The sequence below is a fragment of the Candoia aspera genome, chromosome 2 (assembly GCF_035149785.1).
Source record: "Candoia aspera isolate rCanAsp1 chromosome 2, rCanAsp1.hap2, whole genome shotgun sequence".
NCBI lineage: Eukaryota > Metazoa > Chordata > Lepidosauria > Squamata > Boidae > Candoia > Candoia aspera.
This window is the reverse complement of record NC_086154.1, coordinates 10,697,753-10,714,998: the sequence shown is the minus strand read 5'-3', so window position 1 is coordinate 10,714,998 and position 17,246 is coordinate 10,697,753. Positions and strand designations below refer to the sequence as shown.

Here is a 17,246-nt window from a genome sequence, read left to right as displayed (position 1 = left end):
CCATTTTGTTATGGGCAGGAGCTGCAAACGCTTCTTTCCCTAAGGATTTATTTTGCAAAGTTGCCATTTGGGGGGCATCGCCCACTCTAGGGCTCCATCCTCTTGGATATGGATGGTGTCCGTGCATTTATACAAAGATCCATCCTGCAGTCGGGACTTTTCTCTTAGAAGATACAGATAGAGAAGCCCTGCTCAGGACCGCCAGTCTCTTGCTCTCGTCCCGTTCTTGAATTTCTCCCCATATTTCATTGTTGGTTCTGCAGTGTTAACTGAAGATGTATGAATTCTATTCAAAATATACTCTTGATTTTATGATGTGTTCCCTTCTTGTGATTAAACAAACAAAAAGCTTCTTTAGTGGGCTTTTTTCTATTTCTTTCTAAAGGAGCCATTCCACTTTTTCCTACCTTTTTATGGTTTTTATTCCTTTAAATCTATATTTTACAGCGGTAGAGTGGCAAAGTTATGAGCCAGCTTCCACACTCCCCAGAAATCCTGAGGGAAGAAGGCCTCTCCCAGAGCTTGTATTCGTGACCTTATAAGCAGCAGGGAGCCTTAATGCAGAGCGGATTGGTGACCAGACAGAGGTGCCAATGGGGGCAGAGAGGAAGATAACCTATGGCTGTTTGAAACCTCTCTCAGCACTAAATACCTTGCTGCCAACCAAACCGGATGTTAATACTGTACCTTGTGTTCTCCTCCTGACTTTTGCGATCCCTCCCCATCTGAAATCTCTGCAAATTAGTGCAATTAATGATAGAGAAAATGTTCCCATGTGAGGTTTTTCCCTTATTGCTGATCCCGGTTGGGAAAGGGTGTTGCATGGAATTCCCTCCGCTCGATTGGAGATGTGACATGGAACATTGTGGTGGAGTCCTACGGTCCCCGGGCCGAATGTCGTTTCACCTTTGGGGCCACTGGATTCTACCGGTGGAAAAGGGGCATCAGCTTGTTTTTAGGGTGCAGCCCCATTTTAAAGATGGAAACCCTGAAAACGGGAGAAGGAAGCCAGGAGAGCGACCGTCCTACGCGGAAGAAGGGACTCTCGGCATGTTCTGGGGAGAACCGAGTTAGTCTGTGGCAGCCCCAGAGCCGAAGGCATCGGAGAGCAGCTTTTCAGACTGAGCCAGGCGTTTGAATGCAACTGGTGGGACAGGGAAGGTGCTACAGACTGTCCTAACAGTCAGGAATCACGCTGAGATGAGGAGTAGGTCTCTAGTGTTTATTACTGCTACATAAGACAGAATCCTAACAAACTGACGAAGCGTGGGAAAACCCAGACAGATAAACCCCAAAAGTTAAGGCGGGTCTGATCTGTGTCTCTTTGAATGGCTGCTTAATTCCTCAGTACTACGCATGCGTTTTCCCCCCTGGATAGAGGCCCCCTCCTGCTCGCCATCAGTACTCATGACACAGACTCCTCCTGACACACTGTCTGGGGTTAGAGGTTGAGCATATCCCAGGATCGCCAGCCAAAAATGCCAGGGGTGGAGGATGGTGGTGGTTGTAGTCCGAGGGCACCTGCAGGACTGTCTCGCCCATCTCCCATAGAGATGAATTATTAATTGGCAGCTATAAAAGCAGATTAGTGCATGCAACTTTCTTTTTCACTCTCAATCTCAATTTCTTTTGATCCTTTGGCTTTCTTGGGGGTGGTGATGGGGATGCTCCCGTCCTGCCGGACTTTGACATTGCTCAGCCCCATCGCCCCCCCTCCCGCCCATCTTAAGTGAAGGGGTTAAACACAGAGAGCTTCTCCTTTCGGCCTGGAGAGGAGAGAGAGATGCGCAGGGGGAGGGAGGGAGGAAAAGGAAAAAAGAGGGTCGAACCCCTTTCCTGCCCCACCCCCTGCCCTTCCTGGTCTCCAGCCCCTGGTGCATGCCTGTGCTGCAGAATCCACACAAACACACAGCCCTTGAGAAGGGGTACGGAAGTGCCAGGTGGGCATCTATCTTCCCGGAGGGCAATTGAATCCTGAGGGGGGGCACAATCAGGAGGAGGAGGGGGAATCCACAGGTGCAAGAAGGGAAGGGGGGAGTCCTTGGGTGGGAGGGAGGAGTTGGGCTTTTCCCAGCGGTCCCCCCCACCCCCGCTCACCTTCTGATTCCCTGTCTTATTTGCGAGGTTTTCTGCTTGTCCTCCCAAGTTGCTGCTTCTGCAGATGGCTCTCTGGTCTCCTTGAAATCCCTCCTCCGAGCCCCCCACTTCCCCCCTCCAGCACCCAGCAGGAGGCTGCCTGGTGTTTTCCAGAAGGTTTCCCACGTTCCCTTGTTGCTGCCAGGGATGATGAGCGGCTAAAAGGTCTGGAGGGTCAGAAGAGGAGGATTTTTGGTTCAGAGGGCAGGTAGGGTAGAGGTGCCCCCTCCGTGGGCAAGACCCGTGCTAGGAGGAGGCAAGGGCGGCTGGAGGCCTGGTGATAGAGGCCTGAGAGGCGTCCTGGGCTTGGCCAACGGGCAGCCCTGGATCTGCCCCTCTTACCTGTCCAGGTACTGCTGCGGGCTCCCATCCTTGTTCAGGTCGGCCCACCTCACTGAACAGCACAACACATGGAGCTTTTCAATTGTATGTTTAGTTCTTTCATGAGCTGTACAATTTACACTGGAGAAGAAGGTTTCTGCCATTTTTACACCCGCTAGATGTGCATCTGGTTTTTCCTGCCTAAGTGTAGGACCTTACATTTCTCTCCACTGAACTTCACCTTCTTGGATAGGGCCCAGGGCTCACGTCTGTCAAGGTCCTTCTGAATCTTACTGAGATCTAAGTATATTATATCCACAGCATTTCCGTGGTCCACTAATTTAGTCACTTGATCAAAGAAGGCAATAAGATTTGCTTGGCATGACCTGTTCTTAAGAAACCCATGCTGGCTTCTGGTAATCGCCTTGTTCATTTCTGGTTCTCAGAAACCCGCTGCTTGTTTACCTTTTCCAGGATTTTCCCAGGTATTGACGTCAAGCGGATTGGTCGGTAGTTTCCTGGATCCACTTTTCCCCCCTTTTTAAAGATTGGGACCACATCGGCTCTTTTCCAGCCCTCAGGTGGTTCCCCCGTGCTCCAGGAGCCCTCAGGGATCTCATTCAGTGGTTCCGAGGTTACATCCGCCAGCTCCTTCAGCACCCTGGGATGCAAACCGTCCGGCCCAGGAGACTGGAACCCGGTCAGAGCAGCTGGGCCTTCTCTTGGCAGTTCCTCACCTAGTTGGACCTGCTTTCCTCTTCTGCCTCCCTCCTCTGTGCTGCTTTTGACAGGTTGGACTATTTTCTGCTTTTGCGTAAAGACAGACGCAGAAGAGGAATCCAGCAGTTCCGCCTTCTTCCTCCTTCCCGCCACCTCCTTGCCATCTTCTCCTACTAGAGGACCAACCTTGTCTTTGACTTTCCTCTTGCTGCTTACATATTGAGAGGAACTTTTCTAGTTACTCTTTGAGCCTGAGCCTTCCTGACTCCGTCCCTGCAGGTTCGGGCTGTTTGCTGGTATTCTGCTCCAGTTATGAGCCCCTCTTTCCATTGGGTGGTTAAAGTCCCCCATTACTACAGTGGTGTGTTTCCTGGACACCTGCACCAACTGATTTGCAAAACGTTCTTCTATCTCCTCTGCTTGGTTGGGTGGCCTTTAGTGCACCCCTATGGCAGTGTCAGCTCTTTTTCCCCTAATATTTACCCAAATGTCTCCAAGAAGGCATTCATCCTTGATACCATGTATTTCTCTGCAGGTGTAGTAATTCTTTACATACAATATAAGTCCTCCTCCTCTTTTGTTGGGTCCGTTGCTTTGGAACACGTTATATCCTTCTATTAGTAGATCCCAGTCATGGGTTCCCTCCCAGCAAGCTTTTGGAACTCTTACAAGAAAATACCATAATGCTCCTTCCAAACTTTTAGAGGAAACCATTTAATGACAGGGTTTAAAACAGCTGTGAATTAAATGAAGGTGCCTTTTATCAAGTCAGACAGGACACTTTCAGGAGGGATGTCTCAGAACTGGACGAGGACTTTCAGTGTGGGTCCCCGTTGCTGTTAGGCGAGGACCTCCTCCCAACTTCCTGCCGACTTCCAACAAGTAAAGTCACTGGGCACACTGGCAGGAAGTCGCAAGTCCTGGGCGGCTGGCAAGCAAGCTGGTAGGTGGGAAAGTGGCTGCTGAGGGGGAAGCGTGGCTGGGCCCGGGGGTGGCTGACGCCGGGTGCAGCAGGGTGCGCCAGCGGCTGCTACGGCACTGCCGCGCTGCGGCTCAGTGAGTGGGCATGCACTGGGGACTCTGGCTGGGGGAGTGCTGTGTGTGCGCACGGGCGACGGAGTACGAGATCCATTGCCGGCTCCTTGAGAGAAATACTGGCATGAGTTGGAGCGACTTGCAGGAGTGCAATTGTGACTGCAGAAAACAGAAAAACTCCCACTTCTTCCGTCTTGCTCAGCTGCAGTGGCGATGAGTGCACCCTTGGGAGACCCGGAAGGTTAGGGATAGATCGTCATGGAGAAAATCTATCGATGTGGTCGCCGGCAGTCGAAAAGGACTCGATGGCACAGAATCAATGAAAAAATCTCGCCAGCGCCTTAGGGTACAGATCGTACGAGTGTGTACTTTCAGCCTCATGTCGCTAGATGGCGCTCCAGGAAGAAGCAACCCCCTCGCCTGGAAAGCTGTCAATCCAGTAGCGGCGTCTGTGGTTGCTGAGGGCCGACATCCAAGGGGAGGGGGAGCGGGGGAGCTGAAAGAATAGAGTACTGGCTTGCTAGAGGGGATGTCGGAGGAGAGGAGGAGGACAGAGGAACTTCCTGTTCCGGCTCCTGCCTGGGAGGAGAGCGGCGCGGCGCGGAGGAGCGCTCTCTGGTCTTCCCGGGGTTGGTCGGAGGAGCAGCAGCGGCCGGAAGGTGAGCGGAGGACGGGTGGGAGGAGAGTCCGGGAGCGAGCGGGGCTGCCTCGTTTCCTCCGCGGGGGGGGGGGAATCCGATGAGCATCTCCGCTGCAACATGCCAGCTGTGTGTGTTTCTGTGATTCTCTCTCTCTGCACATACGTGTATGCGTACAGTCTATCCCCAGCATTTGCAGGTATCTTTGATGATAACCCTTTGCAGTGCTCAGGATCTGTGACTGAACCAAGCCAAGAAGTGAATTTCATCATCTGCACTTGGCTCTCCCTAGTCTTCTGGGTGTCAAATGAATCATCACGAATGTTGAGGTTAATCTAGCCTTTTGGCGCTTTTGCTTTTTTTGTTCTTGTTTTCACAGGTTGTGCAGCCGGTTTATAAACAATAATTAAACTGATACTTTTATGTGAATCTTATAGACGAAAAGGATGCCAATAAGAGCCTTCTCAACAACTGAGAATTTGGAGCGGTGTTAAAAAGGAAACCAAATCAAGGCAGCAATCAAAATTTAACAACTTCCTCCACAGAACCTCAAAACGCTTCTTCCCCAGCAGGTGACAGGCGAGGGAGAGAAAAACAGGAAGAGAGTTTTGAGCTGGAAAAAAATGAGTATGTATGTGGAACTCAAGGAAACATTACCTGAAAAGCTCATGGGGGACAATTTCCAAATTCAGAAAGAGAGAGAAATCTGTGGGATAAGCAGAGATTGTAGATCACGGCTGATTATTCACAAGAGGATCCACGCCAGAGAAAAGCCATACAAATGCTCCGAATGTGGCAAAAGCTTTACTTGGAACAGCTCCCTGGTGATACACCAGAGGTCTCACACAGGAGAGAAACCGTATGAGTGTCTGGATTGTGGGAGAAGTTTCAGTCAGAATTCTGATCTGGTGATACACCAGAGGACTCATACAGGAGAGAAACCGTATGAGTGTCCAGTTTGTGGGAAAAGTTTCAGTCAGAATTTCGGCCTGGTGATACACCATAGGACTCACACAGGAGAGAAACCGTATGAGTGTCCGGATTGTGGGAAAAGTTTCAGTCAAAATTCCGGCCTGGTGATACACCATAGGACTCACACAGGAGAGAAACCATATGAGTGTCCAGATTGTGGGAAAAGTTTCAGTGTGAAATTCATGCTAGTGAAACACCAGAGGACTCACACAGGAGAAAAACCATATCAGTGTCCGGATTGTGGGAAAAGTTTCAGTCAGAATTCCAGCCTGGTGATACACCAGAGGACTCACACAGGAGAGAAACCATATGAGTGTCTCGATTGTGGGAAAAGTTTCAGTCAGAATTCCGGCCTTATGATACACCAGCAGACTCATACAGGAGAGAAACCATATCAGTGTCCGGATTGTGGGAAAAGTTTCAGTCGGAAATCCAGCGTGGTGAGACACCAGAGGACTCACACAGGAGAGAAACCATATGAGTGTCCCGATTGTGGGAAAAGTTTCAGTCGGAATTCTGATCTGGTGACACACCAGAGGACTCACCGAGGAGAGAAACCATATGAGTGTCCGGATTGTGGGAAAGGGTTCAGTCTGAATTCCGGCCTGGTTACGCACCAGAGGACTCACACAGGAGAGAAACCGTATGAGTGTCCGGATTGTGGGAAAAGTTTCAGTCAGAAGTCCAGCCTGGTGATACACCAGAGGATTCACACAGGAGAGAAGCCGTATGAGTGTCTGTATTGTGGGAAAAGTTTCAGTCAGAATTCTGACAGGGTGAACCACCAGAGGACTCACACAGGTGAGAAACCATATGAGTGTCTGGATTGTGGGAAAAGTTTCATTCGTAAATCCAACCTGGCGATACACCGGAGGACTCACACAGGAGAGAAACCATATGAGTGTCCAGATTGTGGGAAAAGTTTCAGTACTAGGTCTATCCTTATAGAGCATGTAGGTTTACACATGGGAGAGAAACCATTCAAATGCCGAGACTGTGGACAGTGCTTCACAAACAATTCCTACTTTAGCAGACACAAGAAAATGCACATGAGGCAGAAGATGCTGAGTGTAGAGAAGGTTTGAATTTCACTTCTCATCTCCCATTGGTCATCCAGCTGAAAAATTAAGTATTTAATTTCTGGACTGACTCCTTTTAGTAAAATATGTATCAGTATTAGACATGAGTGAGCAGAGAAAAAAATGGAAAATGTTAGTTTGAGAAAGGTTAATTACATGAACCTGGCTATCAGCAGAAGTTTCTGGAAATGTACTTTTGCAGAAATATTGCAATTGCTGCAAAAAGGATTTTTGGAGGTGGTGTTTGCATATTGATCATCATAGATCCTAGAAATGTGACATGCAGAATTTCACCCTTCTTCAACCGGGGTTTCCTCCAGATTCCAAGCCCCAGAAATTCCCAGCCAGCATACCCTTTCAGAAAATATCTGGGAATCATTGTCAGTGTTTCTGGGAGTCCCCAGTAAGTGGCTGCAGGTCCTAAAAGATATAATACAAAAAATATAGGCGCACTCAGGTTTTAGTTAGATTGTGGCTCAAATATACTTGGAGTTGCCTGCTTATTAGCCTTTGATGGCTGGTGGGTGGGACATCATTGTTGCATCCCCTTTGGTGGAGATGGGAGAAAAAAATTGCACAGTGGAAAATATTTTATGTCTAAAAATGCATTGTGCAAGAACCATTGATAAGTTTTGAGAAGGAAAGAAACTGGGTAGTGTCAGCACTGCTGTGTATGTGGGGCCCAGGTAAGGCAAAGCTCCTTCCCGAGACATGGGAGATGTTTCCATTTCTTTCACTCCTCTCTCAGGGCTTCTTTTTAAGTTTTCCCCAAAAATCCCTACAAGTAAAGAGAGGAAAATTATTTGGAGCAGCAAAGTGGCATTTACCTATGCAGATGAATGATTTTAATTTTGCTGAGTCTGGAAGACTCCAGAGTATTCCTGGTTTCTTCATTTCAGGAACCAATTCAGAGATCAGGTTATAATTCTTTCTTTTTCCTAGTGGATCACTTTGCATATGATCCCTTTGCAAGAAGGACACTCAACAGCCAGGACCAGGCCGCGGTGTGGAGGAAGCCAGAGGCTCTTTTGGCCGGAGCCTCAAACTCCGAGGGGCTTCAAATGTAAACCTCTGCAGGGTTGTTAAACTTTAAGATATACAAATTACGTTTAATTCTCTTTTCCTTCCTCCTTTTCCCACCTTTTTTGGTGCCGTATTTTTGTGCACACCTGTTATAACGTCCTATTTTATTATGTGTAGGAGCTGAAAATGCTTGAAATGGTTCAAAACCCTCTGGATCTTTGAGGGGGCCGTGCGATAATGCAAAATCTTTCATTCTTAAACAGAATTTAGGATCCACCCCAGTGAGGACAAAGTATACTTAGTGGCCACAGAATACTGATGTCTTCGGGGAATAAAATGGGACAATAGGACAGAGGGAATGGAATGACTTGGAAGAGGCCATGGCTGCCTGGGTTTATGGCAGATCGTCTGTTTCTTTTGATTACCATCCTGCAAAGACTGCATATTTTTTCTTTTGGGAGATGTCTCATGCGTACACCCAAACCCCCAGAAGGCAAAAAGTGGGGCAGTGGGTATGAGTCTGAGGATAACGTTAACAATAATTTATCTCATGCTTAAGAATTAAGCGTGGAACAGAAAGAAAGGAATATTAATTGAATTTGAATATGCAAAGATACAAAGTAGACCCGTTAAAACTGAAACTGGCAATAGTGCAATACCCAGCAAGTAACCCCTTTAGAATAAAAAGAGTAGATAAATTAGACCCCACAAAACCTAACAATACATTACTGTTAAAGTCAAAGCCAGAGGAGCTGGTACCCAGAGACAGGCCAGAAGACGCAAGTCCCCAATCAGAGGAACACTCCATTTCCCCAGCATAAAAGTGTCAAGCTGGGATCTAAAGACAAGAAAGATCTGTCATCTGAAGAGTAGGGCGGACCTACTAAATCCCAAAAGGCTGCAGCCTTGAAGTTGCTGTCAGAGCAGCAGGAATAGCCGAATGCGTAGATTTTGTGGGACATCTCTGGTATACGAAGAGCCTGTCTGGTGGTGTGGTTCAGGCCCCAGGCTAGAAACCAGGAGAGACTTAGGGGTTTTTATTCCTTCAAATCTATATTTTGCAGCGGTAGAGTGGCAAAGTTATGAGCCAGCTTCCACATTCACCAGAAATCCTGAGGGGGGAGTCCCTCTCCCAAAGCTTGTATTCGCGACCCTATAAGCAGGGAGCATCAGTGCAGAGCGGATTGGTGACCAGACAGAGGTGCCAATGGGGGCAGAGAGGAAGATAACCTATGGCTGTTGAAACCTCCCTCAGCGCTAAATGCGTTGCTGCCACTCAAACCGACATTAATACTGCGCCTTGTGGCCTCCTCTTGACTTTTGCGATCCCTCCCCACCCGAAATCTCTGCAAATTAGTGCAATTAATGATAGAGAAAGTGTTCCCATGCGAGGTTTTTTTCCCCTCATTGCTGATCCTGGTTGGGAAAGGGGGGCTTTATTTTATTTATTCAATATGTCCCCATCAGAGGGCTCTGGGTGGTTTACAATGATCAATTAAAACAACAGCCATACAATAAAATAAAATATACAAATATAAAATTATTCTAATCAATAAATATAAATGGGAGTAAAAAGTAAAAAAGTCCAAGTGGCAGGAGAATCTATAACGGTGCATATGTGGGAGGAGTGGTCTGTATACATACAAACACGTGCACACAGAGAGAATCACAGAAACACACGAAGTTGGCATTTTCCAGCGGAGTTGTTCACCCGATTCTCCCCCGCGGAGGAAACCAGGCAGCCCCGCTCGCTCCTGCCTCTCCTCCCGCCTGTCCTCCGCTCACCTTCCGGCGGCGGCGGCTCCGACCAACCCCGGGAAGACCACAGAGCGCTCCTCTGCGCCGCTCTCCCCCTAGGGGGGGGCCGGAAGAGGAAGCGCCTCTGCCCTCCTTCTCTCCTCCGGCATCCTCTCTAGCAATCCTATGCTCCATTGTTTCAGCTCCCCCGCTCCCCCTCCCCTGGGATGTGGGACCTCAGCAACCACTGACCCAGCTACTGGATGGACAGCTTTCTCGGCAGGGGGGTTGCTAATTTCTTGAGCGCCATCTAGCGACATGAGGCTGAAAAACACACTCGTCCTGTTTCTAGCCTAAGATGTTGGGAAAATGTTTTGAATGATTATGTGCCATCCAGTCCGTTTCGACTCCAAGCCATCATATAAATAAATTTTCTCCCTGACGATCTGTCCCTAACCTATCCTGCAAAGTCTCCCAAGGGTGCACTCATTGCCACTGTAACTGAGCAAAAATGTCATTTGCAAGAAGCAGGAAGTAAACCAAGGGAAAGCATCCTGGGGGGAAATGTTGTGCAGACAGGCATCTCCCTTACACTGGGGAGCCTAAATCTCGCTAGAAGGCGGAACTACTCTGCGCAGCCTTCCCAGTTCCCAGAGGAGTTAGCTTTCAGCCTTGAGGATTCCTTGGCCGCTTGGGCACAACACTTGGAGGGCACTAGCTTGCAAATCAAAAGCTGATCAAAAGATTCCTGCGCTTTTGCAGGGCTTGGCTCTCCGTGGAGATCAAACCCTCTCTACCTCCTAAAACTTCGTGCCTGATTTCCTGGGGCTCAAAATGATTTAGGACCTGGGAGCCCCAACAAGCCACAGGCTCCGAGAGAGCCAGCTTCACTCATGCTGGCCAGGGCTGCTTCAAAGCGCGCCTGGGCTCTTGAAGCCAGTGCTCCCAGCAAGCCAGCTTTGTTCCTCCAGGAGGAGATTTTAAATCTGCTAAAGGCTCAATGCCATGTGCGTCTGTAAATTCTCTTGCACAGAAGCCTCTGTTAGGTCAAAGCAAGAGAGAGACATACGCAGCAGTGCCTAGAAAAAGGGGCTTAGGAAGAGGGGGAGACTGTCTCTATGGTCCCAGGTCCTAAATTGTTTTGAGCCCCGGGAAATCAGAAACTTAAGTTTTAGGAGGTAGAGAGGTTTTGATCTCCACCGAGAGCCAAGCCTTGCAAAAGGTTCTGCTTATGGGCACTCACTCACAGACTCACAGCCTGTTGAGGCACGTAGATCTTGTCAGCCCCCCTGGCTTTCTACCTGGGTTTTCCAGATAGGTGCGGCTTGAGGAGACAAGGCACGCAGCCCTGGTCGACAGCTGGGAAATAATGAGGGACACACACACACCACTTCCAACCGAAAGCTGAGGCACAAAAGGTTCTTTGTAGTACAGAGAGACCCAGTGAATTTAAAGACAGCAAAACTGTATTGGTTACAAGGTGCATTGCTCTTTCTCACCCGCACACACGCTCATCCACACTTACCCGTGTCCAACTAAGCTGCCAGGCACTAGCTAGAGGGACAGAAGCTGCCAAGTCTGGATCCAAAGAAGACTCAGGGAGTGGGTGGGCTTTGGGACCCCTTTTACCCCCCAAAAGTCCTTGCTCTGTTGATTCACAAGTCTGGTAGCTGTTGATTGGATGGGGGGGGGGTTCTCCATGTGTTCAGGCCCAACTTCCTTTGCCTGGTTCAGGTGACATTTTTTTCGTTTGTTTCCTTAAGGACTTGCTTCCTTCTTATCTACCTCCCCGAAGGGATCTTTTAGACAAGATTCCTGCCTTTTGTCCTCTCTGCCTAGGTGTCTGCTCCATCTGTAGGTAATGGCAGCTTCAGCCTAATCTCACAGTTGGACAACCCTTTGGCCGAGATGGTATGAGGACTCCTGCCTTGGGCAGGGGTTAGACTAGAAGACCTCCAAGGTCCCTTCCAACTCTATGATTCTATGCGATAGCCTTCTAGATGCATTATGACTTTTTTAAAAAATACAGTTCACCTACCCTATAAAAAAACTGCTCAGCATTTAGCTGGCCTTGGGAAATTAGGCAGAGCTGCCCAAGTTGATATTTAGATGGAACATTGCTAGGAAATCTCCAAGCAGTACACTAAATTCAGGAGTCAAACCAAGCTCAGCAGAGGACATTGGCAAGAAAGCCACCCAGACGCCATTCGGAATGAAACCTGACTCCAAGAATCCTTCGTTTCTAGAGCTGTCAGAAAGCTCTCCGTATTTTAGCTGGTGTAAAAACGGCAGAAAATTTCTTCTTCAGTGTAAATTAAACAGCTCATAAAAAAACTAAACATAAAATTGAAAAGCTCCATGTGTTGTACTGTTCAGTTAGGTGGGCCGACCTGAACAAAGACGGGAGCCCGCAGCAGTCAACCTGGAAGGGCACCTGGACAGGTAAGAGAGGCAGACCCAGGTGCTGCATCTCAAAAGATGCCCCCCTGGCCAGGGCTGCCCATTGGCCAAGCCCAGGTCGCCTCCCAGGTCTCTATCACCAGGCCTCCAGCTGCCCTTGCCTCCTCCTACCACGGGACTTGCCCACGGAGGGGGCACCTCTACCCTACCTGCCCCCTGAACCAAAGATCCTCCTCTTCAGCAAGTAAAAGTCTCCCAGCCGGGAGCCCCATAAGAGGGGATAACCCACATCACCACCACCCTCGGAAAGCTAGAGAATCAAAAGAAATTGAGATCAAGACTGAAAAAGAAAGTTGCATGCGCAAATCTGCACTTACAGCTGCCAATTAGTAATTCATCGCTATGGAAGATGGCTGAGAAGGTCTACCGTTTGCAGCTCCTGCCCATAATAAAATGGGACGTCATAACAGGTGTGCACAAAAATACGGCACCAAAAAAGAGCAAGAGAGAGGAAGGAGGAGAAAATTAAATATAATTTGAAAATTTAAAGCTTAACAACTTTGCAGAGGTTTACATCTGAAGCCCCTTGGAGCTTGAGGCTCAGGCCAAAAGAGCCTCTTGCTTCCTCCCCACCGCCTGCCTGGTCCTGCTTGTTGAGTGTCCTTCTGCAAAGGGATCATATGCAAAGTGATCTACCAGGAAAAATAAGTAGGTTCTCCTTCTCAGACTGAATGAACTCCCTTTTCAAACCACAGCATTGTAACATGAGAAATCCTGCAAATCTAGGGCTAGCAGATCAGACCATAGAAATTCAGAGGACCACTGGACAGTCGCAAAGATATTTTCTAGTGGTCCTCCAGATTTTTGTAGCTCTAAGTGACCTGATTGGAGTGCAAAAAAGCATGGCAGAATTGGTACAGGTAGTCCTCGACTTAGAAGCACAATTGGGACCAGAACTTCTGTTGCTATGCGAGGCAGCTGTTAAGTGAGTCACACCCAATTTTACGATCTTTTTTGACATGATCATTAAGCAAATCCGGCTTCCCCCATTCACTTTGCTGTCGGAAGCCAGCTGGGAAGGTCATGAATGGCGATCACATGACCCCGGGATGCTGCAACCATCGTAAATACATGCTGGTCACCAGGCGCCAGAATTTTGGTCACGTGACTACAGGGATGCTGCAACAGTCCTAAGTGCAAGGACCAGTCAGGAGTCACTTAACGTGAATTAACATAACATGAGTTATGATAGGAAAGGGAAAAAAAATAAGATAAAATGCGTTATTGCATTAAAGTATTAGGATATTGCAATTAGTCAGACTGATGAAGCCCCCTAGTTACATGGAACAATATTAATCCGAGTGAAGATGAGCTCTTGACAAACTGGTCAGCTACCTTCTTGCTATATTAAGGCTGATTTTAAAGCCAGTTTTTATTTTCATAAAGATAGCAAGTGTATCACAGTGATTAAGGACTTTGACTGTGTGGACCATAACAAATTGTGGCAAGTTCTTAGCGGTATGGGGATACCAAGTCATCTTGTCTGCCTCCTGAAGAATCTGTATAACGACCAAGTAGCAACAGTAGGAACAGACCACGGAACAACGGACTGGTTTAAGATTGGGAAAGGAGTACGGCAGGGCTGTATCCTCTCACCCTACCTATTCAACTTGTACGCAGAACACATCATGCGACAAGCTGGGCTTGAGGAATCCAAGGCTGGAGTTAAAATCTCTGGAAGAAACATTAACAATCTCAGATATGCAGATGATACCACTTTGATGGCTGAAAGCGAAGAGGAACTGAGGAGCCTTATGATGAAGGTGAAAGAAGAAAGTGCAAGAGCTGGCTTGCAGCTAAACCTCAAAAAAATCAAGATTATGGCAACCAGCTTGATTGATAACTGGCAAATAGAGGGAGAAAACGTAGAAGCAGTGAAAGACTTCGTATTTCTAGGTGCGGAGGTTACTGCAGATGCTGACTGCAGTCAGGAAATCACAAGACGCTTAATCCTTGGGAGAAGAGCAATGACAAATCTCGATAAAATAGTTAAGAGCAGAGACATCACACTGACAACAAGGTCTGCATAGTTAAAGCAATGGTGTTCCCCGTAGTAACATATGGCTGCGAGAGCTGGACCATAAGAAAGGCTGAGCGAAGGAAGATCGATGCTTTTGAACTGTGGTGTTGGAGGAAAATTCTGAGAGTGCCTTGGACTGCCAGAAGATCAAACCAGTCCATCCTCCAGGAAATAAAGCCAGACTGCTCACTGGAGGGAATGATATTCAAGGCAAAACTGAAATACTTTGGCCACATAATGAGAAGACAGGACAGCCTGGAGAAGATGCTGATGTTAGGGAGAGTGGAGGGCAAAAGGAAGAGGGGCCGACCAAGGGCAAGATGGATGGATGATATTCTAGAGGTGACGGACTCATCCCTGGGGGAGCTGGGGGTGTTGACGACCAACAGGAAGCTCTGGCATGGGCTGGTCCATGAAGTCACGAAGAGTCGGAAGTGACTAAACGAATAAACAACAAGGTGAATCAGACAGTAGGGAAAAAAAAGCCATACAAGCAATTCTAAAATTCTAGCATTGCTGGACCACATCGCAACATCTGTTTTAAAAAACTCCTGACCACAAGTGAGCCGAGAGGGCCCAGATCAAATTCTTAGCTCCTGCACACCCTCCCCGTCCTCCAGCCATACCAAGAGTCGGAAGCGACTAAACGAATAAACAACAAAGGACCAGGGAGACCAACATACCATTCCCACTAGAACAGTTTCTCTTGGCAAATCCCAGACATCTCAACCAACTCCCCGAATTATCAGCAATGCCTAAGTTGGCTGGGAATTTTGGAAACTGAAGTCCCCACATCCGAAAATTATGATGTTTGGGGAACTCTGCACAAGCCCAGAGCTGAGTGGGCAGCTTTGGGCCAGCCACTTTTTCTCAGCCCAGCCTGCCTTGCAGGATTGTTATTGAAAGAATAAAGGATAAAGAATAAATAAAGAATAAACCCTATCTTGGTCATCATGCCACAATCATGATGGAATGGGAAGGGTATTTTCAGGGTTTATATGGGCAAGAAACTGTACCTCTGGCAATGATTTTCTGACCACAGAATTTATCCCTAGTAATTTGGAGTGGCGGAGTCCAGCATTAGCATTTGTATTTACAGATGTTGAACAAAATGTTGAGCCTCCCCTCAAGAATGCGATCTAGCCATAATCTCGATTTATTAAAAAAATGGCCAGGGATGAACATGAACAATTTAGTAATTTAGGGTCGTTCCCCCTTCCAGCCTACCTCGCAGGGTTGTTGTGAGGATAAACCGGAGACGAATCCCGTAAGCACCGTCCAATCAAGGGTGGGATTAATACACACACACACCCCGTACAAAAGCAGCGTATTGAAGACAACCACTTCCCCCACGATGGTCCCCGCTGGAGATGGAAAATACTAGATCCAGTCCTCTGGGAAGAGCTAAGCGCCGTACATAGCAGCACAAAGCGGTTGGTTGTCAGCACCCACCAGAGACTGGGGGGAAATGGTTGCAGCAACGTTTATTTCTTAAACCTTTTGGCCTAGGGTCTGCCTTCTGCACTGATTTTTTTCCTCCCCGCGGTTCACTCGGATTGCAATGAGGAGCAAGAACTGCATTTTCTCCTGCGGACCGGCCTCAAATCCCCACTCTGCCAGGTCGCTCTAGCTCAGTGTTTCTCAACCTCAGCGAGTTTTAAGATCTGTGGACTTCAACTTTTAAATTAAATTACATTAAATTGAAGTTCTGCTCCTAAATAACCTGTTTCTCGGGCTTTTTTTTCTACAGACTGCCATTTCATTAACAAAAGCTTTACTCTGTTCTGATTCCCATAGCCATTTAAAAGAAGCAGAACTTGTACTTGTCATATGGTTGTGATTTGTAAGTCTTTGATTTTGCGGGAGCCACTGCTGCATTTGTCCGGTGCTTGCCGCATACGAGGCACAACGGAATAGGACAACTTGGATCACCAGTGCGTGTAAAACCCACGGGTGAATAGCTCCCATTGTAAAGACGGACCTTTTCTGCGTCAGGGACGGAGCGTCACGGGCGCGCGCTGAATCGGATCCTCTGTGCTCTGAGCCAGAAGCGGAGGGCGAAATTAGCAAGAGAACAGAAGAGGAAGAGGGACAGGCAGAGGAAGCGGAGTTAAGGGAGCAAGAACAGAGGCAGATGCTGGAAGAAGGGGAAAGCCCCGAAATGCCCCCACCCCCAGCGCGCGCGAAAGGGGACGGGAAAGACGCCGGAGCAAGGGGAGAACAGGGAAACCCTCCTCAGGAGAAACGCGCACCACACACGAGCCACGAGGAGAGGCTGTAGCAGGAAGGAGCAGATCCTGAAGAGGTTGCCAGGGTCAGCCGATCCTTTACGATCTGCCCCCCGGTGCTGAAACTGAGAGGAACTCAGCTGCCTTGCTCTGCACTTACACCGAGAACTAACAAGGAAAAACAAGTTGGCATTACTCCTAGCCAAACTATAATCAAACAAACAAGTTGTTAATCTTGGTCTACCTTAAAGTCAGTACTATTTAGTGGAACACTTGTGAGGTAATTTGCCTCAGATTCATTGTTATTAATAAAATTCAATTAACTTTGATCATTGTGGAAGCGTTTCTGGTTGGAACAGGACATTTTGGTCCGTTGATGTACTGGTGCAGAGAAATGCCTCAGAAGATTTAAATTAACACCTCCCCTTCAAAAATCACCAAACTGGACCCTCAAACATGACCAAATGTGTATTTAAAATAATGGGATAAAATAACTACAGGAAGTCCTCACTTAAGAACTGTTCGTTTTGTGTCGCTTCAGACTTCAACGGTGCTGAAAAACCAACTTATGATCGGTCCTCACACTTACGACTGTCACAGTGTGCCTGTGGTTCCATGATCACAATTTGGGTGCTTGGCAACCGGTTCGCATTTATGACCTTCACACTGTACCATGGTCATGTGATCGCCACTTTCAACCTCCCAGGCCAACTTCTGGCAAGCAAAATCAATGGGGAACGGAGTGATTTATTTAAAAAATTATTTCTGGCAACACTCTTGCAGTGATGAGCAGAGACCAAACAAAAACAACTCTTTCTGAGCCCTCTGGCAGTGAACTATAGGACTGTTTATTTAGTTGAATCCATTCTTAATTTTT

The 17,246-nt window shown here is 47.9% G+C and overlaps 1 protein-coding gene across 7 annotated transcripts in view; it reads left to right on the top strand.

Annotated features, from left to right (window-relative positions):
* The window catches only part of LOC134492100 (zinc finger protein 271-like), a 226,221-nt gene that overhangs the window by 174,328 nt on the left and 34,647 nt on the right, over nt 1–17,246 (top strand). The window contains exons 1-2 of one of the 7 annotated variants that reach the window (XM_063296253.1): nt 4,792–4,871; nt 5,230–6,749. The exons of 3 other annotated variants lie outside the window; for them this stretch is intronic. In XM_063296253.1, the coding sequence (XP_063152323.1) occupies nt 5,474–6,749 (1,276 nt within the window). In that variant the 5' untranslated portion in view covers nt 4,792–4,871; nt 5,230–5,473. Of the gene's footprint in view, nt 1–4,791; nt 4,872–5,229; nt 7,445–17,246 lie in introns of those variants that run through there. 3 more of the 7 variants (XM_063296254.1, XM_063296255.1, XM_063296256.1) reach the window with 3 other exon arrangements.